Source organism: Chelon labrosus (genome assembly GCF_963514085.1).
Source record: "Chelon labrosus genome assembly, chromosome: 13".
NCBI lineage: Eukaryota > Metazoa > Chordata > Actinopteri > Mugiliformes > Mugilidae > Chelon > Chelon labrosus.
Genome location: NC_140346.1, coordinates 15,444,495 through 15,471,688, shown reverse-complemented (window position 1 = coordinate 15,471,688; position 27,194 = coordinate 15,444,495). Strand labels below are relative to the sequence as shown.

At 42.7% G+C, this 27,194-nt stretch overlaps 3 protein-coding genes across 3 annotated transcripts; 1 reads left to right on the top strand and 2 right to left on the bottom strand.

Moving 5' to 3' along the window:
• Positions 1 to 248: 248 nt before the first annotated feature.
• prpf8 (pre-mRNA processing factor 8) lies at positions 249 to 15,054 on the bottom strand. The gene is made up of 43 exons (XM_084558496.1): positions 14,772 to 15,054; positions 14,042 to 14,162; positions 13,772 to 13,940; positions 13,454 to 13,618; positions 13,113 to 13,331; positions 12,810 to 13,022; positions 12,463 to 12,588; positions 12,234 to 12,339; positions 11,755 to 11,945; positions 11,494 to 11,613; positions 11,207 to 11,396; positions 10,902 to 11,021; positions 10,507 to 10,641; positions 10,251 to 10,380; positions 9,933 to 10,129; positions 9,581 to 9,787; positions 9,049 to 9,212; positions 8,807 to 8,933; positions 8,485 to 8,677; positions 8,185 to 8,372; positions 7,823 to 8,061; positions 7,571 to 7,717; positions 7,247 to 7,457; positions 7,022 to 7,138; positions 6,655 to 6,902; positions 6,393 to 6,572; positions 6,140 to 6,275; positions 5,827 to 5,996; positions 5,574 to 5,703; positions 5,332 to 5,478; positions 5,056 to 5,216; positions 4,738 to 4,929; positions 3,972 to 4,209; positions 3,718 to 3,846; positions 3,370 to 3,483; positions 3,078 to 3,251; positions 2,664 to 2,857; positions 2,308 to 2,547; positions 2,078 to 2,219; positions 1,823 to 1,963; positions 1,561 to 1,700; positions 1,104 to 1,306; positions 249 to 836 (listed from the first exon to the last, which is right to left on the bottom strand). The coding sequence occupies exons 2-43, from the start codon at positions 14,151 to 14,153 to the stop codon at positions 682 to 684; spliced, it is 7,020 nt and encodes a 2,339-aa protein (XP_084414622.1). The 5' UTR covers positions 14,154 to 14,162; positions 14,772 to 15,054; the 3' UTR covers positions 249 to 681.
• A 1,008-nt stretch (positions 15,055 to 16,062) lies between these two features.
• LOC311498649 (arsenite methyltransferase) lies at positions 16,063 to 19,838 on the top strand. The gene is made up of 10 exons (XM_084559325.1): positions 16,063 to 16,253; positions 16,663 to 16,796; positions 17,802 to 17,952; positions 18,030 to 18,166; positions 18,255 to 18,324; positions 18,413 to 18,494; positions 18,575 to 18,706; positions 18,794 to 18,936; positions 19,045 to 19,164; positions 19,256 to 19,838. The coding sequence occupies exons 1-10, from the start codon at positions 16,218 to 16,220 to the stop codon at positions 19,331 to 19,333; spliced, it is 1,083 nt and encodes a 360-aa protein (XP_084415451.1). The 5' UTR covers positions 16,063 to 16,217; the 3' UTR covers positions 19,334 to 19,838.
• Positions 19,839 to 20,020: 182 nt separating this feature from the next.
• aifm4 (apoptosis inducing factor mitochondria associated 4) lies at positions 20,021 to 25,937 on the bottom strand. The gene is made up of 18 exons (XM_084559324.1): positions 25,617 to 25,937; positions 25,378 to 25,487; positions 25,173 to 25,282; positions 24,854 to 24,898; positions 24,689 to 24,770; positions 24,484 to 24,596; positions 24,275 to 24,361; positions 24,003 to 24,094; positions 23,756 to 23,886; positions 23,542 to 23,657; positions 23,386 to 23,457; positions 23,150 to 23,213; positions 22,412 to 22,488; positions 22,055 to 22,172; positions 21,868 to 21,966; positions 21,703 to 21,778; positions 21,498 to 21,602; positions 20,021 to 20,637 (listed from the first exon to the last, which is right to left on the bottom strand). Exons 1-18 carry the CDS (start codon positions 25,688 to 25,690, stop codon positions 20,607 to 20,609), a joined length of 1,602 nt encoding a protein of 533 aa, XP_084415450.1. The 5' UTR covers positions 25,691 to 25,937; the 3' UTR covers positions 20,021 to 20,606.
• Between the last annotated feature and the right edge of the window lie 1,257 nt (positions 25,938 to 27,194).

Genomic DNA, 27,194 nt, shown 5'->3' with positions numbered 1-27,194 from the left:
GTCAATGAAAGCAGCTACTTCTACGCAGAAAACAGACTAATCCTTTAATAGCTGGATCTATTTTGGAGTCACTGAAACCAAACCAAGCAGGGTGCAGTTTATTTGAGGGAAGCAAGCCAAAAGAGTTCCCCTATGCAGATTAAGTATAAACACTTCACTTCCCCTCTACTTAAAGCACATGTACATTTTAGAAAAAAAAAAAAAAAAAAAAGGCATTATAACACCAACACATGACACTTACACCACAGTGTTTATAAAAATTGTGATCTTTATTTAAACCCAAGCTACAATGTCACAGTACAACACAGTAATGGGGAATTTACCGGCTTGAAAACTCAACTTTCGCTTTCTTAAAGAGATAAGAGGAAGTAAATCTTGAACTTTCTGAAATAATGTAATTCAGCAGATATCAGCAGACGCCAATGTGCTGTGTACTGAAAACTACACACAAATGCACAGGAATACACAGAAATCAATAAAGAAGAGAAGGGGAGACAACGTTTGTAGAAAATATCAAAATAACATGTTACTAAAAGGTCCTAACACCTTTACATAAAAAATTCCAAACATCGCAGTTAAATGTGTTCAATAGAAATATTACACGGGGTGCTGTTCTGGACCGACTCCACATGATTGTGGCAGATCTATCTACAAAACACGTTGAGAGCGGCGCACCGGCCCTCAGCCGTACATGTCCTCGCGGTCGGCGTTGTAGATCTCGCCCTCCTGCAGCGAGGCAAAGTTTAGGAAGTGCGAGGGCCGGTGGACTTCGTGGTAGAACTCCTTGGGGTTGGCCAGCTGCAGGTCGTACTTCATGTTAGGATCGTGGCGCACGCCTGTAGCAAGAAAAGTTGACGAAACAAATTGTTTACAACATTTAGATGTCAAATCAAGACACCTGGTAGTGAGAGTATTTGAGCTGAGGCATACAAAGTAAAATCAATTCAACGGACATGGGGACAGAGTGGAAAAATCAATGTTTGGCACCGATTTGTCACAAATGACAAAGCACTGACACAGATTCAAAGTCTGTTTCAAAACACAGTAATTCAACTCATCCAATAAAATAAAAGTGAATCTCATAAAAGTAAAAGGCCACTGACCCATGAAGTTGTAGTTCCAGGAGACTTGGCCCGGCACCATGAAGAAGCCCAGGAAGCGGTCAGAGAGCAGCATCTGCACTCTTTCATAGTGAGATGGCAGGTAACCTTTAGGGTTGTTGCCCTTGTCCGTGTTCTGACGACCCCATTCGTACCCACTGGGTGTCAGCTTATAGGCGGTGAGTGTGCATGAGCCTGGGGTGAAGCTGAAAAACACATTTAAGATGCATTTAGGTACCATTCTGTTATCACTTGTGGTGTCTCAACATTCATTTTCCTACCACAGTACAGCATCGGACAGATATGACAGACGAAATATTTAAGTCAAAAATATATATTTTTATCAAATACTAATGGATTTGCAATGTAATTGAAAGTCTAAACCTAAGTGTTTATTGTATATTTATTGTGTGGAGAGAGGGCCACACGTATGACCACTCTATCAAGCATGCAAATATACCTGCAAGTGATGATGATGGTCTTTTCTCCGTCCCAAGAGGGGTTGTCGGCCATGACCTTGGCATGGGTGGTGACGTCCTGTGGGGACAGCTGTGGAGACTCATTCGGCTGTGTGTGGATCCAGCCAAGGGGCTCCATTTCCTGTTTGGGGAAAGGACAGACAAACAAAATGTGAACAGTTAAAACGTAGCCTGTACAACTAGCTAGAATTTATCATAAAATAGTAAAAATTAGTTGGAAGAGTCTCAGCATGTGAGTCTTACTTTAAGGTATTCATGACCAGGCAGCTGGTTGGGCAGGTGGACAGTCTGGTGTGTGCCCCACTGAGGCACCATGACGATACAACGGATCTCCTTCACCTGGGGGTTGTCTGGTGGGCTGGTGCCGTACAGGTAGCCTGCAATCTGAACAACACAGCATTGTCAGTAAACAAAGGAATAGCTTGTGTGATGAGAATAAGTATCACGTCACAGGTTCAGAGAGTTGTTGAAATGATCTGCATGATTGTGGATACACACCTGTGCACGCAGATCTGAGATGCAGATGAACTTCTTGAGGACGTTTTTGGGCAGGATGTAGGTATATCCTGTTTCCTTGATGTCATCGGATGACACGTAGATGTGGTTTGTTCGGAGATGGAGGTTGGCAGCAGATATGGCCCTAATAGAAAAAGTGACCAAAATTACATCTGCCGCAATTGATGTTGTTTAACGATTGTTTTAGATCCATCTTCAAACTGCCTGCATACCTGACTCTCCATTCAGTCTTGGAGGAGAAGGTCTGGGTCTCATAGTTGGAGGTGGTAGAGGTGATGATCTCATCTCCGTGCTTGTTGACCGTACGGGTCTGCGTGGCGGTGAGCTGCGACTGCTCTTTGGTCTGCTTCTCAATCTCGGCAATTTGCTGGCGCTGTTGTGACGGAGCGGAGATCTCCATTCCCAGGATGATGTCACGGATCTCAGACTGGGTCAGTGAAGCCACGTTCACGCTGGGAGAAGAGAAAGGAAGCAGAGGCTATTAAATGCATGTTTGGTTTTAGTCTGCTCTATAGAGTTACATTAAAGTTTGTTAAAGTTGCAAACGTAAAACTGGAAGAACACTCACTTGTTCTTTTTGCCATAATCTGCCAGAATCAGATCTTTGAGTTGCACTTCCACCTTGATCCATTCCTCATCAGTGAGCGTGGGCCAGATGTGATGGGGCTCGGTGATGGTCGTTTTGTCAGGTTTCAGGATCACCTTGGCACGGTCATTGTTGACGTGCAGCGCTCGGAGGATCAGGATCAATCTGGAGAAGGCCTAGAAACAGAGCAGACAAACAAACGGCAACTATTTACACAAGGGAGTGAGTTAATGTCACCAAAATAAATGCACCCTGTTGGGTTTTTTGCAGTTTGGATCAGGTCAGGCAAACCTGACAAACAAGGAGATAGTTGTCTTGTAATCATTAAATATAGTTACTTTGTAACTAGTACATGCTAGTGAAAAAGACTTAATTTGATTCTAGGGAGAAACTCACTGTGTAAGATGAGATGGTCTTGAGCCAGTCATCATAGAGGTTGAAGAGCACCATCTGTGGCTCTGTGGCCTTCAGGATCAGATCTCCAAACTTCTCCACCTTCAGACAGGCCTGGAAGGGCAGCTGCAACTCTGAGCCCTTGATCACAATGTTGGGGAAGTCGAGCAAGTGGACCTGTGAAGAGAGAAAGATGGCATTAGAAATGGAAAAGCTTTGTGGTCTCAACTTTCAAATGTTACACTAAGATGATCCTTCATGGTAACAATTCAAGCAGTTTATTTGATTTTCTCACCTCCAGAGGGTCCAACATGCCCTTCCTGGTTACAATGATCTGTTTCGGCTGCTCTTCCACGGGCAGTGAACGAATCAGGGCAGCCACTTCTTCAGCTGTTTTCCATTTGGCCAGCTACAGAGATAAAACAGTCAATTAACATTTTTTGCAAAAATAGGCTTCTTCTTTATTCTTCTTCTTCTTTAAGTGTTGCGTAACAGTCATATGTGTACGGTTTTAGCAGTCATTGGCCTCTTAACATCAGTCCAGTGATAATTCAAGTCAAAATTCTTCACGTTTTTAACTGGTTCACATGATTTTCAACAAGGTGAGCCATGCTCTGGATATAAAAGCGAGTTATCACTGTACCTGTCCCAGACGTTTCTGTCCAGCCCACACAGATGTGTGAATGATCTTGAGGAAGAGCTGGCCAGTCCTGGGGTTGAAGATGAAAATAGCTCCATTGATGGGCTTTGTGGTCAAGTTACCCTCAAAGGTCTGTTTGGACAGGAGAAGAAAACATGTTACATCTTCTAATGCAAAAGCAACACATCCAGATATCTCATTTATCCACCACAAATGGTGCACTGTTACGACACCAACTCTTCACTTTATCCCCTCACCTTGTGGATGGTGACTCTGTAGACATTCGTGTCGTCCACAAACCAGATGATCTGGTTGGAGAAGAGTTCACCGTAGTTCTGTGAGGACAGGTACGGCTCAGTGGGCTCAGAGGAGTAAAGCTGCAGACCTTTGCGAATGCGCTCCCTGAGCACATACAGGGCAGGGTTGGCCTTCATGATCTTGGCCATGGCCTGCTGGATCAGAGGCTTGCTTCCAGGGAACCAGTTGCCATAGGCACTACAGAAAAAAAAAAACAGAACAAAGACTTCAGTCATATTTAGAGGAAAAACTAACTGCAAAAATCTGAATTGTGCTGGAGGGAAACAACCAGCACAGCCTCTTATGTTGATATGCTACTTGGGAGGCTAGTGTGAAGACTTTGTCGGCTGGTGCAGAACATAGCCGATGGCATAAACAAGTACATGCTAAAATCCAAGCAATGCCGTCATGCCTTCATCTGACAAGTTTCTAGTGAATGTGTGTGTGCTTATGTGAGTGAATGGGTAGATGTGTCTGTGACTGTAAAGCGCTTTGAGTACCAATAGGTAGAAAAGCACTATATAAAAGCAAGGCCATTTACCATTTAATAAAATATCTACTTTAAAGAATGTATTATAAATGTGACCACAAAACAGATGAAACCTGGTTATTGCCATCTTAAAAAAATCAATTCTACCTCAACACTAACATCTACAATAACATAATTAATGTCATCGAACAGCTGTCTGTGTTACTGATCATGTCTTATTCCTTAGCAGTCCTGACCTGTGGAGGTTGTAAGCCAGGTCGATGGCAATGAGCACTCCAGTGGGGGAGGGGTAGATACTCATGTTGTCCGTGGTGTAGTCCAGGAACTTGGCTCTGGCGTAGCGCTCGATGTCGTGAGAATCGTAGTCACCCCAGCGGAGCTGAATGTCAATCCAGTACTTCTGTGTGGTGGTGCTGTCCATCACGTCTCTGTAGGACGAGGTCAACATTTAAATTCAGCCATACTTTCATTATGACATGCTATAGTTTAACATTTGATATTCTCATGAGTTCCCGATTGCTACACTTTTTTGTCAGCCGTAATAATAGTCATACTTTGAGTCAGCAAGCAGAGATGGTCGAGAGACATTCCACTTGTATGATGCAAAGAGGAGGATGTCCGCGCAGGAGGAGTTCATCTTGTACGACTTCCTGGGGTGAATGGTCTCCTTCTGCACCGTCTCGATCTCCAGAGCATCCAGCTCCTGGTCAAACACCTGAACACCAAAAACAGAGATATTAGATGAACATACTGTGATATAAGGAGTTTCAAATCATTCTTAAAATCAGTGTACTACAGAGTGAATTGTAGTGTAAATGAGCAGAACCTACCTGACAGAGATCCATGACAATGCTCTCATGAATCTTCTGCCACAAGTGAGCTCTGAAGATCTGAATGAGGGAGATCTTCAGCGTGGGGATCTTGCCGTGCATAAAGATTCCAGTCAAATCAAGCTGTACTTGGAAACCCACGTACACCTAGAAATAAAGAGGATGAAAACCATAAGTCAGTCCGGACGTTGTAAGACAACAGAGAAATCAAATGATGACATACAACAACTGGTTCTACTCACGTTTGCTCTGTTGATGGTGGGTGACCACCACAGTGTGAAACGTCGGTTGGGGATTTGGTTGAGACCAGATCTCTGGGCATTGGTCAGCTTCTTCCATTTCATGGACTCCTCAAAGCCACTGGCCTTTTCCCTGCAGCCCAGGAAGAGAACAGGAAATTAGAAACCAGGACAGAAAATAATAGTATCAAGAGCAAATGTATTTTGGTTTCTTTGAGTGTTTTCCCAAACATTTTCCATGTCAAAGTGTTCTCACCAGAAGAGACCCTCCCAGGTGGGGAAATAAGTGCCTTTGAAGAGTGTGTGCTCCAGGATGCCTTCCACTCCACCCAGAGCCTGGATCATGTCTGTGCGGTAGTTGTTCAGGTTCCACAGTTTACCGTCGTGTCTCTGGTGGGTCCACCAGAATGGATTCTGCTTCAACACCTGCATTCAATCAAGACAAAGATATCGACACCATGTTTAGCGCTAAATGTAAAACACAATGTGAATGTATTAAACCCACTTTATCTAATCTTAATAACATGCTTTTTCTGTACATTCATACAGAAAGAGGTTCTCTTTCACACCTGATACTGTTTGAAATCAGTCCTGACTCTCCAGCCTTTGTCATAAGCCAGTGTGTGTCTGTCCTTCTGGAAAAGTGTGTTGATACGGGGGATTCCTCTGTCCCAAGAGTCCTCCAAATCCTCCAGAGTCAAACGCCTGAAAGGAAGAAAACACATGTCTATTAGCTTTGTCTAGTTTAAGCTCATTCAATATACTTGTTATATCAGTGTAAAAGAGAATCCAGCTCTTGAAGTCTCTGATTAAGATCAGTACCTGTTCTGGGCGATGGCCTCCTGTCTCTTGAGGGCGTACTCGGCCCAGACCCTCTGAGAGTCAATGAACTCGCTCTCCCACGGCTGAATGTAACGATACAAGTTAGGAATGAGCTGGTCTTCTTCATGGCTCATTCCAGACCTGAAGTGGGTGATGCCCACATCTGTCTGCTTGGACCACCTGGTGAAGAGAGAGACCGTTTAATTTTCTGAGGCATCCCAGTTAAAAGGCGAAGTTAACACATATCTGTACATTGACTTACCGCAGGTCTGACTGTGGGATAAGCACGTGGCCCATGGACAACATGCCAAGGCCGCCCAACTCTTTGGGAGTGTAGAAGACTACCGGAGGGAAGCGGCTAGGCATTTTGGAGTTGAGGCCGATCTTGATACGTGTCTGGATCTTGTTCTCGCACTTCACCAGCAGGTCCAGGAGCTCCTGTGTATTGACCACAGCCTCACGGAAGTACGTCATCAGGCCGATCAGAGCGGTGTTCCATTTGTTCACGATCTAGATGTAAAAACAAGACACGCCAAGATATTACGACGTTGTAAATGTTGCTTTGATTCTCTTTCACATTTATCCAGCTGTTAATACATTAGTTTATGATAAGAAAGATGTGTGCCAACCTTAGTGAATGTGGTGGATCCAGAGGCCATCAGAATCTGACGCACTCTGTTGTGGAAGCGTTGCATTGATTCATCATCCACACGCAGGAAACACTGCGCTGTCCTCTCTTTGGTTACCTGTATAAGTAAATACAACAAGTGAACTTCAAAACCAATTTAAAAAGAAAAGTCTGAACAGCACAACTGTCTGAAGCTGTTGTCTGACACCTGTTGCTTATTCCTCACCTCATTCTGCAGGTTCCAGACTCCGTCCTTGTGGGTAAACTCCTCATAGCTGGTGCGGCACTTGGGGAGGATGCGGCACTCAAAGCCACACATGTTGAAGAGCAGGTTGGGGTTGTCTTTGCTGTAGACTGACACAAAGCTGTTTTCCCATTGGACTGTGGTCACAGATCTTGGAAGGCGATTCTTGATGTCCCAGAACACTGCACGTCCACTGGGAAGATTAGAATTAGATAAATTAAGATCATCCGTGTCAAACCCGACAGTAATCTGATCATTTTAATGTTGGAGACAGAATGAGATTTATAGGCTGGAGGAGAAACTCACAGGTTGACATCGTGCTTCATCAGTCTCATGCGAGCGTCACGAGGCCAGCACTTCTTGTTGTTGTAACCCACAATGTTTTCATTGTTGGGGTCCGGGTGCTCTGTCAGATACCTCTGAATAAGGTCCCTGGCCTCGTCAGCAGAGAACCTGGAGGACACATGAAAAAGTCATATAACTTTCTTTTTTATTTGCACTTTATCTGACAAAATCAGATAGAAAAGTAGTTTATCGCTTTGGTGATCTTAATCCCACCTGAAGAAGATGTGGATGCGGTCGATGTAGCGGCAGTACAGTCGGATTGGGTGGGCGCTCTCTGTGGCGGTGTCTTGGAAACTGAGGAAGTCATTGGGCATCTGAGGTGGGCCGGCCATCTCACTGGCGCGGTGCAGGCCGAGCACCAGCAGGTCCATCACCAGGCCGTAATACTGCACGATGAACGAGGCAAACTGCAGCCCCCTGATGATGCCGTAAGAGTTGGTGTGGTTCATGTCCTACGTGGAAAAACAAGAGACAAAAATTAAAATTAAGGTTTAGTTTTAATACGGATTAAACTGGTAAGCTGTACACTATCCTTAAGATACAGGAGCAACTCTGAAATGACCGAGTTCATTTACCTTGTAGTTGATGACCACATTGTTCTTGGCCGTCATGTAATCAGCGATGTTGTGGTCAACGATAAGACGCAGCAGCCTGTTGAGCAACGTCAGATCAATCTTCTCATACATCTTCTCATAGCGGGACTCCAGCATCACATTACACTCTCCCTCTGCCGTCTCCCACACGTCCTGCAAGTTGTTGATGCCTGAGGAGAATGAACGCACAGCTCTCAAATACGGCTAATAGAGTGTACCTGCTAATAAAGTTGCCTATACAAAAATTCTTTCTAAATATAACCAGCGTAAGTCGAGCCTGACCTTGGCACCACTTGTAGACCAGCAGTGGTGGTGGTTCTGTGTCGGCAGGTTTGATCCAGGGTGGGAACAGGCGTCTCTTGTCTGCTTCGTACCACAGGTACTGGTCCAGGTAGGCGTCAGTGATCTTCTCCAGGGGCTCTACATCGTACACCGGCACCAGGTGACTGTACAAGTCCATGAACTCGATGCCCACCTTCAAAAGAAGAAAATGTTCTGAGACCGAGCGAGGAGTAAAATATGATCGATAAGACAAAACACTGAGTAACACTGTCTATTGTTTGTAAACCAAGCTTTGCCAGTATCTGAACTGTTTGATCCTGACCTCTTTGAATGCTCTCTGTGTGAGCAGGTGACGCTTGATCCTGGAAAGGGCCTCGTGAGGATTGTCGTAGGCCTGTTCTATCAGCCCCAGCTCCTCCCTCTGACTCTGGTTCAGACGAGACTTCACGCTAGGAGACAAAGAAAACACCAACTTAAACACACATAAAAACAAATATTCTGGCAGTTGTGTTGCACGGTGTGAAGAAACATTTGCAGAAGAAGTCGGTCATGTTCCAAGTTTACCTGTATGCCTCTTTGAGCCTCTCCAGAGCCAGGATGAGCAGCTTGGTGTCGTGCTTGTAGGACAGTGGGGGGAATGGGATGGGAGAGAAACGCCGACTCTCCAGCCAGTGCACGGTGGTGGTGTAGATGGCGACTGCCTCTTCTGCTGTGATGTAGGGGCCGTCCTGTAGGAGGAATATATACGCTTCATAATTATGGCAAAACTGAAGAACATGGGCTTTTGCAGATTAAATATAGAAATACAATGGCACTTATCCTTATCTATTACAATACTACGTTGATATTAATAACCAGAAATGATCAGATCCAATATCTGAACAGTGAGGAGCCAACTGCAACTGCAGCCAGCGATAATAAAACCACTATTCATCTTAATATTCCTCCAGTTCTTACGCACGGGCAAGCAAACCAATGCAAGTGCGCCTTTGTAAGAGGATTTCCTTCAAAACTTTACACTGAATTTGTTATATCTTATATTTGTCATATTTTTGTGGAACCCCACTAATCTATTCATCTAGTTTGTGAGTGTTACCTTCAGGTAGTTGTGCTGTCTCTCCTGCTCAGCTTTCAGGTACAGACGAGTCAGTCTGCCCAGGTTCTTCTTGCACACCGTCTTGTCCACGGTCGCTCCACGACGAATTCGCTCACGGTTGTAGTGGGCCGTGTTGGTCCACCAGTCAGCTTTGGCCTTCACATAGCGCAGGATCATGTTCTCAATGGGGGTCGGGAGGCCAGGTACCTGAAATGGCAGAGGGCATAATAGTTAGTATTTCATTAAGTCTTTCGCAACTTAGACACCCCCCAAAAATATGATGGAATATGTTCTATGTGCAACTTAATTCTCTTAAAATTTAAGAAAATAGTGCTCCCTGTGATGCACTGACCTTCCAGGGGATGTTGGCTTTCCAGCACCTCCAGGACTCACTGAGGTGCTGCAGGATGGTTCTGGCTTTGTTCTGTTTGATACCCTCGGGCATCATGTCCAAGATGTCGTGCATCACAGCAGCACGCAACTCCAGGTCAAAGTGAGACTCCACGCGCTGTTTGGTCACAGTCTTGGCCACGCCCTTGGAGTGACGTCCTGTCAGGGTAATTGAAACAGAGTGCCTGCTGCTTAAACTGGCACACTTTCTCTAAACAAATACCTCCGACTGTTTGGTTCACACCATTTGTTACTAAAACATGGAAGTACATGTGCATACCTTCAAACTGCCTGGCAAGCAGATTCCCCAGCCACCTCTCCAAGAGGGGGGTGATGCCCCTCATGAAGAACAGCCACACTCTCCAGCCAGGACCCCAGAAGCCACAACCTGGACCTTTGCCCACAGGACCCTGATCAAACACAAAGAAAACAGAATGAAACTCTGGGGTGAAAAATCAATTTGTCATCTTATAGAATTTATTTGTAGAGAGCAGGAAAATGCCAGAGCTTTTATTTGATACGATGTGTTCACTTACAGTGTTGAAGCGGTAGTAGATGAGATGTTTCAGATCTTTGCACATCCTGATTTGTCTCATCAGTTTGTACTTGTAGCGGTACATGCCAGTCAGCTGACCCACATGAGCGAAGATGTACTGCAGACCATCGGACAACTACAATACAGAGACAAAGCACTGGGATTAGACAAGTATGAAATCTGTGAAGAGAGAATCAACTTTCACTTATACAATTAAACTTTTCAAGCACCCAAACCCTCTGAATGTAATGATTCCACTTATAAACTCAGACAATACTGTCTGATCAGTAAAGTTCCTGAAACTGAACTCACAAATGAAAATAAATAATGCAGGTGAGCGTGGCTAGTCTTCAGCCGAGGAGGGACATTCTGTGCAAAATGTGTAGCTGAACTAACCTGGAAAGCATCAACGTTTCCCAGTCTGTACTGCACGTGGCTGTCCACCACCAGCTTGCTGAGACGCAGCACCTCTCTGCACAAATGGAAGGCATTGCCGAATCTGGACTTCTTTCTCTCCTGGAGGGCACAAACAAGAACACAGCTGTAGGTGAGTATTGGTTAAAATAGTCAAGAGTGATTTTTCAAAATTATTTCTGTGCTTGATAGAATAATGGTTCAGAGCAACTTTTAACACTCATTCTATTCATTTGTTTCTGCACGATACCATGTCATATGAGGTGGTTCTGCCCTGAAGATTGTACCTTTGTGGTCAGTGTCTTCACAGGCTTCAGGTTGAAGTTGTAGTCCAGATGCAGGTAGTTGAGGTTCTTACGGTGGATGAGCAGATTGAGCATGTTGTAGCCCTGTCTGCACACCTGCAGACCGACCTCCACCCAGTCCAGCTTGGTGGACTGAAAGAACTTTGTGGCCTTAAAGGAGCGGAACAGATACCTGAGAGACAACAAAGGGAAAAGCTCTTTAGTTCATGAGTATCTTTGATTACAAAAACAAGCCAACATAAAATCAGAATGTGTCTAATGGTGCTCACCTCTTCTTCTGGGCCTTGGGTGGTCTGTGTTTAAGAGCATTGAGGACATAGTACTTCAGCAGTTTCTGGTATGAAACTCGAACTTTCACTGGCTGTCCTGCAGGGCAGTGCTCGCGATACCTGTAGAATATTTTTTACATTTAGCATTTAAGACTTCTCTTTAACAATTGAATGAGAAACACATAACGACAACAAGTCTGTTTTCAACCAGTAAACTGTGAAAGAATTCGTCTTGCTTCAACATGTTGGGTATTTGCTCACCAGTTCTTGATCAGGGGGATATCAATGGCACGCCTTGTGCGGCCAGATCGGAGGTTGAAGGGTCTCGGTGCCCAGAGCAGAGCAATGCCGTTGGCTGTGTGGTCTGTGTAGAGTGGGGTCTCTTTGAGGAAGGGCTCCACATACTCGGGAAGCTCAAACTCCTCATCATCCTCAGGCAGAGGCTCCTGACTCTGAGTGAGGGTAAGAAATAGAAAAGGAGTTACCAACATGTAAAATGTGAAAAGGAACTCTACATACTGAAAAAGTAGAAGGAGTATCTGAATGGTGAAGAGTATACTGCAGCTGCAGTCAGTAATAAAACAAAAGATCACCATTCATTTCAATATTCCTCCAGTTCTTACGCACAGGCAAGCAGACCAATGCAAGTGCGCCTTTGTAAGAGGATTTCATTTAAATCTTTGCGTTGCACTATTTCAATTAGGTCCTTATTTCCTGGCAGAGTAATGTGCAACACGTACCTTTACAGAATGTCTGTGTGAAATGGGGTTGATCAGCGGGTCAAAGTAGAACGCTGGAAGATCTGGATCCTCTGTCTTGATGAATACTACATTTGGTGTATGGTACCTGAAAACAAAAGTTTTATACAGCCATTAGGAAAGATGATTTAGGAAATTTAGCAACTTCATGAGAAAAGCAAGACTATTCTGTCTTGAATTAATTTTAAGGAATCTTCATTGATTCACTTACCAGGTGAGGTGTACGTGGTGCGGCAAGTTGTTGTACAGATAGGGGAATGCAATCTTGTACTCTGTCCTGATGGGCTGTCTAATGATGATTTTGTTGATGTCATTGAACTCGTTCCAGTCTTCATCCCTGCAGGAGAAACATAAATGTCACTTAAGAGACGGGTTAAACTGCATCTACTCTGTGTTTAATAATGGGAAACTATTCTGAAAGCAAAATGAAAAGCTAAACAATCAAGCCTGTTTACATTCATGAGCATGCAAGTTGAATTTAAACCAAGCATCGTCCACGTTAAATTAACAGTGAGAAGTGTGTATGTCTATCATTTCCAACCGGTGTGAAGGACTTACTGGAGGTTGATGTCTCTGACCAATGGCTCAAACTTTGGTCCCCCAGGGATTGCCATATTCAAGGCCTTGGAAGTGAAGAAGGCCTTGAGGTCAAACAGGTAGAAGTAGTTGAAATCCACTAAATCCGTCAGAAGCTGATTGGCCAGACGGTAGAGTGTGGACATCATGGGCAGTGTGAACTGCCAGCGACGATAGGTGGTGCCATTCACAAACCTGTGCAGGACACAAATTATTTATTATTTGAGTTTTCACACATCAACTAAGTATAAAAACAGTCTATAAGAAATATACATTGGTGCTTACTTGGCAGTGTCTTTGAGGGGCTGATGTTCATAGAGCCACTCCACAACTGAACTATCTTCCTCAGGATCAAGCTCCATCTGGATGGCCTCCAGGGGTTCCACATCGAGGATGTTGTCAGCATAGTCGAGTGGCGGCTCCTCATCATCAAATGGTGGGAAGCGCATGCGCTTGAAGTGCCGGCGATCACGTTTCTCACGACGCATCATGATCCACATGGTGCTGGGATGAGAAAGAGACACCAATTACTGACCAATATTTTGAGAAATGCAAATGTGCACAGCGCATTTTATTTTTAATTTCTCAGGTATACCAAAAGACTAGGACACTAAACTGCCTCTTACCCCCACTGAGCAATGTAGACTGGCTCTATGACCCATGGGATTTCATTCACAAAGGAAATAGCTCCTGTGATGTGGTACAGTACGGGCACATCTCGGATCTGTTCCCAAGGCATAGGCATGTTTTCCAGCAGCTTCAGCACTGCATGGGGCATGTACTTGAGGGCACTGTTTAAAAAAAAAGATACAAAGATGAATTTAAACAAGTTTAAAGTGTGCATTAAATTCTACCCAGAGTACATAAAACGACATGTCTAAGACAATTCACTTGCTTTTATTTAGATTTTTTTTTAATTCAACATATTTAGGACTCTTTCTTACCCAAGGTAGACCCTCTTGTCATGGCGAAACTTCCTGTTGGTCATGTCCCCATGGTCCCTGATGATCTTGCGGACATGCTCAGGTGGCATGTCTTCTTTCTGAGCGTCCACAAAGCCAAACTTTCTCTTCTCCGAGTAGCGCTTTGCCTGCAGCTGCTGCCATTTTCTCGCTGTAGAATCGCAAGACATTTAATAACCACGACTGTAGATCTGTCAAAGATCTGTTACCCGTTATTTCGGAACACCACCATAAAAGTGAAAACCAACATACCTTTCTCTTGTAGTTTTTCCTCAGACATGTAGTCAGGGACCGGCGCAGGAGGAGGGGGCACACCTGGTGGCAACCCTGCCGGAACCCCTCTGAAGGGAAAGGTAGCTGCCATGGCGCCTCACTACTCAAAACAGAAACAAAGGATTACAGTCCTCACCTTAAATTGTGGACGTTTGAGACTATATGCTAGCTACACTCTCAGAAGTTGTGTTACAGGTCAAACTATTAACTGTTTAGGAGAAAATGTATTGGTGGGAAAATCTCTATAGACTCCGAAGATTTGAGATATTTCGATTAAAACCTTTAAATTAAATACACATCCTCTACAGGCACTGCAGCATGTCAGAAATCGCTTTGGTTAATTTGTTTTGCAACTATGGCTCATTAACTTGAATAACTGTTACATCACTGTAATCATAGCTACCTAGCTAGCTAGCTAAATTAGCTTAACATGGCTTCCTGAACGGCCAGATACAATTTACGCAAAACTTTACTCCTCCACACTTATATTTACTTGTTGAGTATAGGTTTGCGATATGAACTTAAATCAGTATTAATGGTTTGCTACTGTACGTTAAACACCAATTTCACCGTGCAACACACTGGTCTACAGCGGGTTATTGATTAGGCCAAGCGTGGAGGAAGCGCTAAGCTAGCCAAATGCTAACGTTAGCATAGCAGTTTACGACTGTTGAGAAGTAAAAACGAAAATGCACGCAACACCACGTACCTCGCTACCTGCACTCGCGGAGCAGTTCCCTAACGTTGAAGACAGATTTGATCCACACGCGGCCAGTTACAACATTTCTCTCCTATTGTCCCTTTTTACCGCTTCAGTGTTGTGTTGATTCTTCTTCATACAACCGCATCACACACACACGACGGTCGACGGCGGCCACACGATGAACGCACTTCAGTGGAAATCACAGACACCAGTTACGCCGGATATAAGCGACTCTTCCTTCCAGATGAATACGGCTCTACGTAGAAACACTGCGCAAACGTTGATCAAGCGCAATTGTGTGAATACCCGGATGAACCTGTTTCCGGCGCACTACTGCCCCCTGCAGGGTCGGAGTGGCGCCTTCAGACAGAACAGACAGAAACTAGATCTTTACATATTAGGTTTACCCAAGATTATAACCTTACCAAGTAAATTATTATTACTTTTTATCTCAGCTGTTTCATTAGGGATTTTTTTAAACATAGAAAAGTCCTATTGTTTCACTCCTATACAAGACTGTCCTTTTCAGAGACGAGGAAAACCTTACTTGTGTGGTGTCTTTCACAGAGTGGGGTTGTTTATTTGTGTTGTACGATTTCTCTTCAATTCTGAAGGACAAATCCTTTTAATTATTAACATTTATTATTTACAAAATGGCCCTCAACTAGGCAAAGTAAAAACCCAAAGACTGATTTCTAGGATAAAGGATTTCACTTGGAAAAATGGCTGGTAGACTTCAAGTAATTTTCATTCTTCTGGCTCAACAATAAATCAGGTACAATATGTGTTTGAAATCAAACTGTCTATCTTCATCTGCCTATAACCCAGAAGCTGCCCCTTCCTCCACCTTTATTCACCTTTTTCTTTTCTTGTGTGTTCATTATACCAGTTATATTTTGTACAGGCAAACAGGAAAGTCTTGTTTTCACCATGCAGACCCACTCCTCCTGCCTGATTTGTGAGGCCATGCTGAGTCATAACGTGTCAGCAGATCAGAAATACAATTTTACTTTAACTATCTTTATTGTACAGAGGTGCATGATGGTGCATTGCCCAACTTATCATGACAAATAAATTATTAAACTACCCTTTGACCTTGCAATATAAGCATGTCATCTGTTTAATTGCCTCAAGTCTTCCCATTGAAAAATAAAAGTGGTAACTTTTAAAGAAACATTTTTTTTCTAGTTTCATACATATCTTCCTACAGCTGTATAAAAATATGTATGACACTAAAAAAAGCTAAAAAACTAAAAAGCTCTATGGGTTTATACTACGCGTTTCTCTGCTTCCAATTTGTGCGCAATGACGCTTTTATTCTGAAAATAAAATATACCGGAAGCGGGGCAGATGTGACCCAAATGCAACTTTTAATACAACATTAACCAGAGTTCGCCTCTGATACCGTTTAAAAGCACCGCTTTATGTGAGTTTGAACGTCTTTCGGGCGAAATGGCGACAAGTGACGACGTGCGGGAAAACGTGAAGGTAGTTTATTACTGAATGTGGATCGGACATCGCTCAGCTTTGAGTTTATTTTCAGTTTACGAAGATGTTAAATGCTGCTCTGGCATTGCATAATAGTTTCTCAACCAGAATTGGTTATTTACCCAATGAATGGGAGTTCTTTTTTAAGCTCAGACAAAGGGAAGAAGCGCTTTGACTGCACTTAATAGTTAAAGGAACATTTGGAAACTGAAACTGTTTGACAGGAAATTATTTCTTCATGTTTCAGGCTCCTTGAATTCAATTCTGAAAACAGGTTGTTGTGAATAACTAATGGATGCTATATTAGTTTGAAAAATAAACTTAAAATTTACAGCAGCCTTTAGAGAAATACATTTCAGTGTGACAGCATGAATAAAGGCTGTATGTTTTCTCTTGTGTCTCTGTGCAGAAGTACTATGGCCGCCGACTGGAGACTTCTAGTGATTTGCAGACGAGTGCCACCTCCTGCAGTTTGTCCTGCCGCCCAGTGCCAAGAAGTGTCACAGAAGCTCTGAGCCAGGTTCATCCCGAGGTAACCAAAAGGTACAGCTGTCTAACTTGACTCATGTTTATATTGACTTTTGAATAATAAACCCCCGGTAATGTGGAGCAGAATATAGTCAGCCTGCTGGTACCAAGGCTGATCTTACTCAGCTCAGAAACAGGAGACTGCACTATTTCTCTCGAATCAATGAGGTGATTAAATACCTGGATTTAGAGAAGAGTAAATTCTTGCTGAACTAGGAAGCAGAGAAGTCTTACAAAGGTTGGTAACATTTTAAAGGTCTATTTCCTGTCTAAGGGTGTCCCACACATATCATAAAAGAACCCATCTTTCTGAGATTTTCCAATCAGCCTCAGAGACAAATCGATGGAAGTTGTAAAACGAAGCATTTATTTGCCAGGTCGTCCAACTAATTAATTAACCCCAAACTACAAAACCAAACTGTATGTAGCTAATAGAAAGAGGAGAAAACCAGAAATAAGAAAACATGACGTCAAAACATTCTATAACTTGTAGAAGATCTAACCCTAACCAAGTGGCCTGTTGGAAGAGTAGGAAGACGAACGAAAACGCTTGCCACACCGCCTTTCAACTCCGATATTAAGGTGGAAGCCTGTCCACTGCAAGCAGGCTTGTGTAAACTCATCTGTCAGCCTGACAGACTAACCTTACTCAGCTCGGAAACGGGAGACTGCACTGATACTCTCAAACCGAATGAATGAGGTGATTAAATACCTGCATTTAGAGAAGATCAAATTCTTCCTGAACTAACAAGCGGAGAAATTTTTCAAAATCTGCAACATTTTAAAGCTCTGTTTTGTCATTCTGTAACTTGTAGGCGATCTCAGACGTGATGTAGACCAAGTAGCAACACGCAACACATCCAACACGCAGGCCACAAAACTGTAAACATGTTGGAAATAGTACATTTAAATCTGTCAAACCGTTCTGTGAACATCATCCAGTGTCATATTTTACAGCACAGGGCTACAAAGTGTTCCCTTCGTCTTGTACTAACTTTTATTAACGATATTTTTCTCCAGATTCTTCGGCTGCGGTCTTCCGTTTCCAGCGAAGCTCCAAGGCTGCAGAGTCCTGGACCTCGGCAGCGGCTCCGGCAGAGACTGCTACGCCTTCAGTAAACTCGTTGGGCCGAGCGGACACGTGACCGGGATCGACATGACGGAGGAGCTGGTAATTGCACACAGCTTCACACAGCTGCACTTGATCCCTGTACTTTATTTTACTGATTTAAACCCCTGTTTATTTAGATCACAATGTCCCGTCAGTACGTGGAGTATCATCAGAAGAAGTTCGGCTACGAGAAGCCCAACGTCGATTTTGTCCAGGGTTACATGGAGAAGCTCGGGGAAGCCGGCATACAGAGTGACTCAGTGGATGTTGTGCTGTAGGCTGAAGCTGTAGCTGGGATACATCTGTCAATTAAAAAATCTTTGATAGGTTGATAAACAGTTTTTCTGTCTTAATATGTCCAGATCCAACTGTGTCATCTGCCTGTGTCCTGATAAAAGAGCAGTGCTACAGCAAGCCTACAATGTCCTGAAGGTTTGTCTGAAGAATGAGGAAAAACATGCTGCAAGGATGTAAAATTATTTGTGTGTTCATGTTCTCATCTCTTCTTCATTTTATACAGGAGGGAGGTGAACTTTACTACAGTGACATGTACGCCAGCAGCGTCATCCCCGATCACATGAAGCAAGACCCAGTCCTGTGGGGTAAAACAAAGGGACATTACCATCTACACTGAGTAAAAGCGAAGAATATAGCACATAATGTCCTTTCTTTTCCGGCTGAGGTGAGGGAATGAGCGGCTCTTTGTTCTGGCGGGACCTCATCTCACTGGCCCAGAGCGTCGGCTTCAGCACTCCGCTCCTCGTTTCAGCCACCAACATTGTGGTTCACAACAGCGAGCTCAAAGCAAAAGCAGGTAACAAAAAAACACATAGGTTTGACTTTAGACAACACATTACAATGGTTTTTACTTTATATCTGAGCGAGCTTTTACATTTTACAGGGGACATCAGCTATGCTTCAGGCACTTACAGACTCTTTAAGCTGCCCAAAAGTGCAGTGACGTCAAACGCAACTGTGACCTATAAGGGAACCGTGCCGGATTTCCCAGATCAGCTGGAATTTGATTCCTCCCACTGTTTCAAGGTCATCAATCAGTCCAGTACTGAATTGCTTTGTTAATATTTACACTGCAACGTATATTAAAATATAGAGAATCAGTCTGTCATACAGAGGTTTGTGTTCACTTCGCAGAAAGACGAGGCCGTGGAGGTCAATGCAGAGATGGCGTCAATCCTCCAGAGTTCTCGTTTCAGTCCAGATTTCAACATCCAGATGTTGGATAAACAGTCCAGCTGCGAGTCAACTCCACAGGTAGCTGATATTCTTAGCATAGCAACTGTACAGCGTACTCTGACTTCTGATGTTTACATTTAGTGACCACTGATGTTCTTTGTTTTCTCAGTACTGCCACCTCAACCCGTTTCTCCTGGCCGACAGGATGGGATCCTCTGTGAAACAATGCTCCAAAACGAGCAAATAAAGAGGCAGCAGCTTCCAGAACAAATGGTTTTGAAGATGACTGAAAAATGAATGCCTTATAAACCTTCTAAATATTGATTAGTACATTTTGTTTTTAATGGTTTATTCAGTTTTATTAGATAATCTCAGATATGTTCATAGTCAATAGTGTTATTCTGTAACAATATAATGAATAGTGCTAATTTCTCATCTTTCTCTGCAGAATTGTCACCCTAAACGCAACGCATTAACAATGAAAGTGAATATGTACGTGAAATAACACATGAAATAAAAAATCTGATCTCTGTACTAGATACGTAGATGGATAGATAGATACTTTATTTATCCCCAGGGAAATTCAGTGTCCAGTAGCTTCATCACATAGATATGTAATAAATGTTCAGACACATAAAAAAGACTGTCAAAACCTAAATGAATAAAATAAAATTGAGTACTCTACAGGAATGGTTTATTGAAGGGAGTGTAACAGAAATAACTGCAGACACACGGGACGACAACATCAAATATGACATGGTACAGAAAATCGTGTGTTGAAACTCCAAACAGATAAGTTTTATACCTGAGTATTACACCACAAAACATCCAGATATTTTAAAAGGACACAGTGTTAAAAAAAAAAAGAACAAGTCACATGAACCTGAGATTTACAGTATAAAGAGTAACTAATAAGCTAAAGTCCTGCTGTAAATATATACGGTCAAAGGCATTGAGACATTACAGTACAAATAGGAGTAAAAATTAAAAGGAAACATCACTGTATTTGGCGTGAGTTGTAATTTAGATTTTAAATACATTACTCTTAAATACACAGTACTGTGGAAGGGTGCATGTGTTTTGAAAATGGAAATAAAGATAAAATGTTATGTAAAACACTATTAGTTCACTATAAAATACAATTAAATCCAATGTTTTTTCAAGTCTTTAAACTTCAAGTTTATGAAAATGTTTATGTTGCGTAGTAAATATTAACCCCAGACTGTTACTGCTTAAGATATCACACTTTCAGTGCTTGAAATAAACAGAAGCTTCAAGTCAACACTGCTCGCTGCAGGGGGATCAGGTTATTCAGCGTGCACACAAAGCAAACACTATGGTAACAGTGCACTTGATTAGCACCAGAGAACAAATGTGACTGGCTTGCAGCAGACCTGTGGCAGTAAATTGTGCAGTTGAGTTTGGCACTATTAGATAAAGAGGGAGAGAAAAACAATGGAGAGAGAGGCGTCCTCCTTCCTCGGTGAGAGGTGTTACCCCTGGATACAGCATATACCCGGTTACATCTGCAGCCAGCTCAAGTCGTCAGCTCTGAACAGATAAGGAGAGAATGAAGCAAACGTTCAGTAACGACTAATATCCCGTTTATGAGTCTTAGCCTGTGATTTGGGATATGATGTTTACACAGATCATTAATCATTTAGTGTTTATGTGACTAGAATACAGATTTCATTTGTTTGCAGTGACTGATTACTGATGCATTTTTAATATCCTGCAACATGTTATCCTGCAAGTCAATGTCCACCACCTGACATAAATTATAATAGTTAAAGCGGCTATAAAGACTATTTTTAAACTATATATTCACCAGTTTTTCTGTTCTGGGCCATCCCTTACAACTCTCTCACATCGTTTCAGGGCACAGTCGGCAGCTTGTTTCAGTGAACCAGCTATAAAAATGGACTCTTTAATAAAACTATGGGGGATCTTCATGGATGCAAGAATTCACTACAAGCTGCTCATGCCCAAATGAAAGTCACACAAAGGTAGTGACAAACCGGATGTTCCTACTTGGATTTGGTGGGTAGCAATACATAAAAGCGGAGTTGGTATTTTGGCGATTGCCATGTTGGCTTATTGAAACCAGGACTGACCATATGGGATGAGAGGTTGGAGCTGGACTCAGCAACTTGTAGCTGGTAGCTGTGTCCAAAAGCAAAAATGCCTCACGTAATCGGTATGAGAGGGGTGGTGTAAACCTTTGATAATCTAATATGGAAAAAAACATCTTCTTCTTCTGTCATATATAGTTATAAGTGGCAAAACAATGCTGATTCAGCTCTAAAAGTTCAAACTGATAAAGGTGCAAAGTCACCGTCGTTTTGTGCATTTAATGTGTATAAAGCTTAGAAGTACACGGTTCAGTTTGTATAGACACAGTTGTTACTCACTGAGCCTGTGCCTTTGTAATAATCTGGCCAACTGCCATCAGCTCAGCGAGGCGAGCCACAGCAGGATCAAACATCAGGCTGGCCGCAGCCACAACCACCTCATCCCTGTTAACAAAAGACAAAAAAAAAAACACAGAAATGTAACACAAACGGGCAAGAAGTCACGTTCAGCTGTGTGAGGAGGAATTAATCCAGAGCGCCTCACTTTATGTAGAAGGCCAGAAATTTCCTTTCTTCCACTTTGCCTTTGAATATGATCTCTGTGTATCCTTCTCCATAGCCTAGAAAGAATAAATGAAACAGAGATTCAGTGCAACCTGGGCTTAAATATCATAATGCAAGCGTGGCATTTTCTCAGGAAATACTCCACCTGTGTATCGGATACTCTTCCCAAGCAGCACGGTCCAGAAGAAAGGCACAGACTCAGATCTGGTTGGTTTCTTCAGCATGTTGAGGGCTGCTACTCTTCCTGGTACCAGAAAAAACAATAATACTTCAAATTATTCTGTTACTGACGCAACAATGAAAGCTGGTTTTTGAATCCTCGAGCCTTTTACCTTGAGCTTGTGACATTTGCCAGTGACCAATGTTGACCCTCTGGTCACCGCGAATGGCCAGAGGGAAGGAGGTGATGTCTCCAGCACTAAAAATATCTGGTATATTGGTCCTCATGAACTGACACAAGAGAGTTTATAGACAGTCAGTGTACAGTATTTACACATCAATTCACCTGGACACCATTAGCTGAAGGATACAGATAATATATAATATTCACATATAGAAAAAAACAACCTATTTATATCAACTATATCCATCAAGCTAGTAGCAATGTTAAGCTTTATATTTATGCTTCGTAGGCTATGTCAATATAAGTGATTACAGTATGGGTGAGTGCGCTCTATTGACTGCGTTACCTTGTCAACAATCACAGCTTTCTTTGAATCCACTTCAACCTCACTTCCTGCCAAGAGGTCTGAATTGGGGATTACACCTGAAAAACAAATATTTGTGTTAGATTATTGCAGAACTGCCAAGCGAAAGGTCTTATTTATTTTGTTAAATTAAAAAATACAGATAAAGTAGAGCGGCAGCATTGACAAACCACCTTCAAACCGTCTCCAGCTTGATTTGCGTTCTGTGATACTGATGAAAAAGTGCGTGCATCCCAACATCTCGAGGTAAAATAATAAATTACTAGAGCTGTCAAGATCAGGCACGCTTGCCCTGTGATTTAAAATAAGTAATGCTCGATATAAATCATATTCATTAACAACTCAATATGTACAGAGAAGATCAGTTTGGGAAATCAGGAAGCAACGCAGCCTTAACGAAGCCCAAACAAACCTCGAGCAGAAAGGGTCATTTGAACGTCAGGTTCAGCTTCAAACAGACGATTCTCTTGACAAGAAAAAAAGTATTCTAGATTTATTTTTGATGTAAGTTGAGTTACCACCGGAGCACATTGAGTTTTAAATACCACTTGCTATCCAAGCACACTGCTGATACAGAGAGCCTAGAGCCCTCCCATCCCACTAGCGAAAGACAGACCACACATAGATTAATCATATTCTCCCAGTGCGCAGTTATACTGACTGAGAATGTTTAGGAAATTTGTTTAAACATTTTAATCAGTTGGCAGCCCTAAAAATTACCAATTCCAGCAATCACCACATCAACTTCCAGGGTTGTACCACTCTTTAGCACCACCTCCTTCACCTGAAAGAAACAAAGACCAAATCAAAGGATCAACATCAGAAGTAACATGGCTATTAAATGAAAAACTTGACTGACAAGTCACTGCAGGAAAATCACAGACAAAGCCTTCTACTCCAATAAGTATAGATGACCACTTTAACAAGTTTTAGTAATCGAGTAAAGGCAGAGTTACCTTGCCGTTCTCCCCTCTGATCTCAGTGACTCCGTCATTCATGTAGAACTTCACATTTTGTTCCTCCAGCATCTTAAAAGAAAAAAAAAAGTATGTTTTCGTTTATTTTACTGAATTAAAACTGATGAAACCCCTTTTGCATAATTGCTGTCTTACTTGCATGCTCATGTTGCCAATCTCTGGCCCCAGAGACCGCTCATAAGGGTACCTGGAGTTGCCAACCACAGCCACACTGGCAGCTTTGTCCGATAAGTAGGACGCCACCTCCATACCTGAAGGAAATCGATTGCAGGATGTCATTTAATATGCAGAAAAGAGGAGCTAATTTCATTCTGTAATCTGAACAAAAAACAAAAAACTATTTGGTAACCTATGAAGGACGCTCCAATAACGACAGCTTTCTTGCCGAGGCAGGAGCTTTGGATCTCTTTGGCGTCTTCGTAACTCTGCAGTAACTTTACTCCCTTCAGGTCTGAACCAGGACAGCTGAGCGGCCGAGCTCTGTTGAACAAAAAGATTATGCTGCCGTCATTAGAACTCAACAATTTCATTGACATAAACCCCACTGCAAGTTTCTTTTGTTTATTAAAGAGACTCGAGGAACAGGATGGACTCGCCTGCAGCCAGTTGAGATAAGGAGCTGGTCGTAATGCTGCACAGCGCCGTCATTCATCCTCACCGTCTTATCAGCCGGGTTTACTGACACCACCTGCAACACAACACACATACCTCGTACTCATACAGAGTGACATTTGCACTGTAAAGCATTCATTTGCTGCAGAGAGGATCAGATTTGGCAAGACTGCCTATTTTCGTGGCAGACGTTTCATCTTGCCACAACGCAGAAAAGCATTAATGACGGCTGCATCCCAGTGGTTGTGTCTTTCACCTCTTTCTGCGTCCACACTTCTATCCCATATTCTTGATAAAAGTCACTGGAGCGGAGGAGGATGCTGCTGCTGTCCACATTCAGAGCCTGGAAGAGGCAATGATTTTTACTAAAAACAACAAACACCAAACTACTCATTCAAAAAAAACAGGGCGATTATCAGTTGGCTACATATGCTCATGAAGGCTTGATCTAGATTATGCTCTTACTTTACTCAGTTTGGTCTTGTCAAATGGAGGGAGGGTGTCTTTGGTGACGATGATAATCCGACCCTGGAAGCAATTTTGACGCAGCGTCTCGGCACAAACCAGTGAAGCAGGGCCTAAAAAAAAAAAAAAAAAGATATATATTCAGGGTGGAATTCTTTCTGACGTTGATTTAAGAAATAAAATAGAGTTTTCATCGAGTCCTTACCCCCTCCTACGAGCACAATAGTGTGCTTGACGCCTGGTTCCTTCTTACACATCTCCTTTATCCGCTTGGTCGACTGCAGAGACTGATGAAACAAAAACGCAAGGGAGTTATATATTTAACGCAAAAACGTGATCATTTTAAATGTCTTTTACTTTTGTTTCTTACTTTTCTGCTGATGGAAACATACACCTTTCCATCCTCAACCTTGACCTGTAAATTAGAACCAAATGAATGATCATTCGTCTGGATTAAGCTTTATTAACAAACACTGACACATGACTAAACTGCTACATAGGTGTGAGACTACCTGCGACATCTAATCTGAATGTTACACATTGCAGTTCTATTATACTTTTGTTTAAATGTCTATGAGCTTAAATGTAATGTTCACACTAAAAGGAAATAAATAGGAGAATAGGAGCTAAATAGGAGAAGATCCATCTCTTGGATTTACTTGTTTAATTGTTATTAAATGTTGTTTTACCTTGTAGCTGGGTAGAGAGTCCAGACCTGGATACTCTTCAATATCTCCAGTTTTCACATTGAAGCAAGCTCCGTGAAAAGGACACCTCACTCTGTCACCGACCAGTGCTCCTGGAAATGTATTATTTTAGATAAGCTTATAGAAATCTATGTCTGTATGACACTATATAGCGAGTGAAAGAGATACGGGTAAATTAGGGCTTTACCTTTAATCAGAGGTGCATTGTAATGAGAGCACCGACTTCCAACGGCGCTGTACTGACCCTCTGTACGGACTAACAGCACCTTCTGATCCTCCACCGTCACCTCTTTCATCCTTTATAGTCACAAAAATCCACAGTGAGAGATGTAGAACAAAATACCAATATTTCCAAGTCGCTGTCATCGACAGCTAAACCAAAAATCAGATCTTCCTCCAGTGAGATGGTGAGGAGCTGTGACTCACTGTCCATCTTTGAGGTCATCCACTTGACACACCAGACCAGTCACCTCCTCATCTGCTTCTTGGCACCGACTCATTCCTGCGAGACAAAAATCAACACTTGAATGGACGGGTGTGTTTCTTTGGACGTTGGGTTCAAATAGCAATAACCTCTCCTAGAATTGGCTCACCCAACCTTTATCAAAACACATCTATTGTTAGCCAGACTTGCCTTTATTACAAGTGATTTATGGATGGAGCAAACAGTACAGTACAGAGACACTGCAAAGAACAAAGAAGTTTAATTCAGGTAAACAACCATCTATGGCTGTAGTGCCCTTGAGCACATAGATAGATGGTAGATAAGATAATCCTTTATTTGTCCCACAGTGGTGAAATAATATGGAACATATGCAAAGAACAAATTCCTCCCTGTATGTGTGTGTGCTGACAGATGCAGCTCATTTGCAGCATTAGGTCAGCATTCTTCACGTTCACCACATTTCCAGAACAACCATAGATTCATTGTGAAGTTTTGTGATCAGAATGTTTTATCTGCTGTTGAGTCCGTCTGTTTTATACCTACAAAAAAAATAGCCTCTGCAGAAAGTTGCAGCATCTGTCACCCATTAGTTACACAACCTATTTGAAGAGTCCTGCACTAAAACTCAGCTTTAAAATACAGAGAGAGCTGCTGATTACGCGGTGTACCGACATTTGTTTCTATTATTTTGACACCCCAATTGTTGTCAGTGGGCTAAATAACAATGCAATACAGTTTAACAGCACCACAAACTACATCCTCCAAAATGACCACACAGTAGAATGACCACCTTTCTGACGCTGGAAGGGGTTTTGGTGCAGGACTGTGATATTTGAAAGAATTCGTTTTCACATCACATTTTCAGTGTGCCTAATGTTTTGGCAAGTGAGTGTATGTTCTCGTAACTGTGGAGCCAAAAAAAAAAAAAAAAATGAAATCCGAATTGACAGCAGCTGTAGCTGATCTGAAATCTGATTTCATAACGTTTTTGTGAGAAAATAACCTATCGAGTAGATGTAAACAGTAGTACAAAGCGTCCATGTGTACATTTCATACATTAAACTGCATTAACTAGAGAAACATACGGCTCTGTTCTCACCTGTTTTCTTGCACCTGACGGTCCGACCCTCTGCTTGCGTCGCTTCGGACTGCTGCTCCGCAGTGTTTAAAACAGGAACGAGCGCAGCGGAGCCGGCCGCGTGACAGCCCAGGCGGAGTCCCGTGCGTCCCGCGAGCTCCTCCCTCAGCCTACCGTAACCGAGGAGGGACTGCCGGGGTCAAAGACGCTGCTTTACACCGTGAAATCCGCTGGGGGGAGGTAGTTCCCGGCTACTGGAGGATGAGTATCAGCAGGCACATAGATTCATGGTTGTAGCATACGTAAACATCATATTTTTGTGAAACATTAAGGCATTTAGAAACGAAATGTTTGGTGTCTAACCGCGATAACTCGGTTTGATAGATAGTTGTACTTCCTACACCTTCCCTCCTATTTGTGTGGGAATATCCCTAAATTAGAGCTAAAAAAAGAGTCTAAACTTCAAGTCCAAAATCATTAT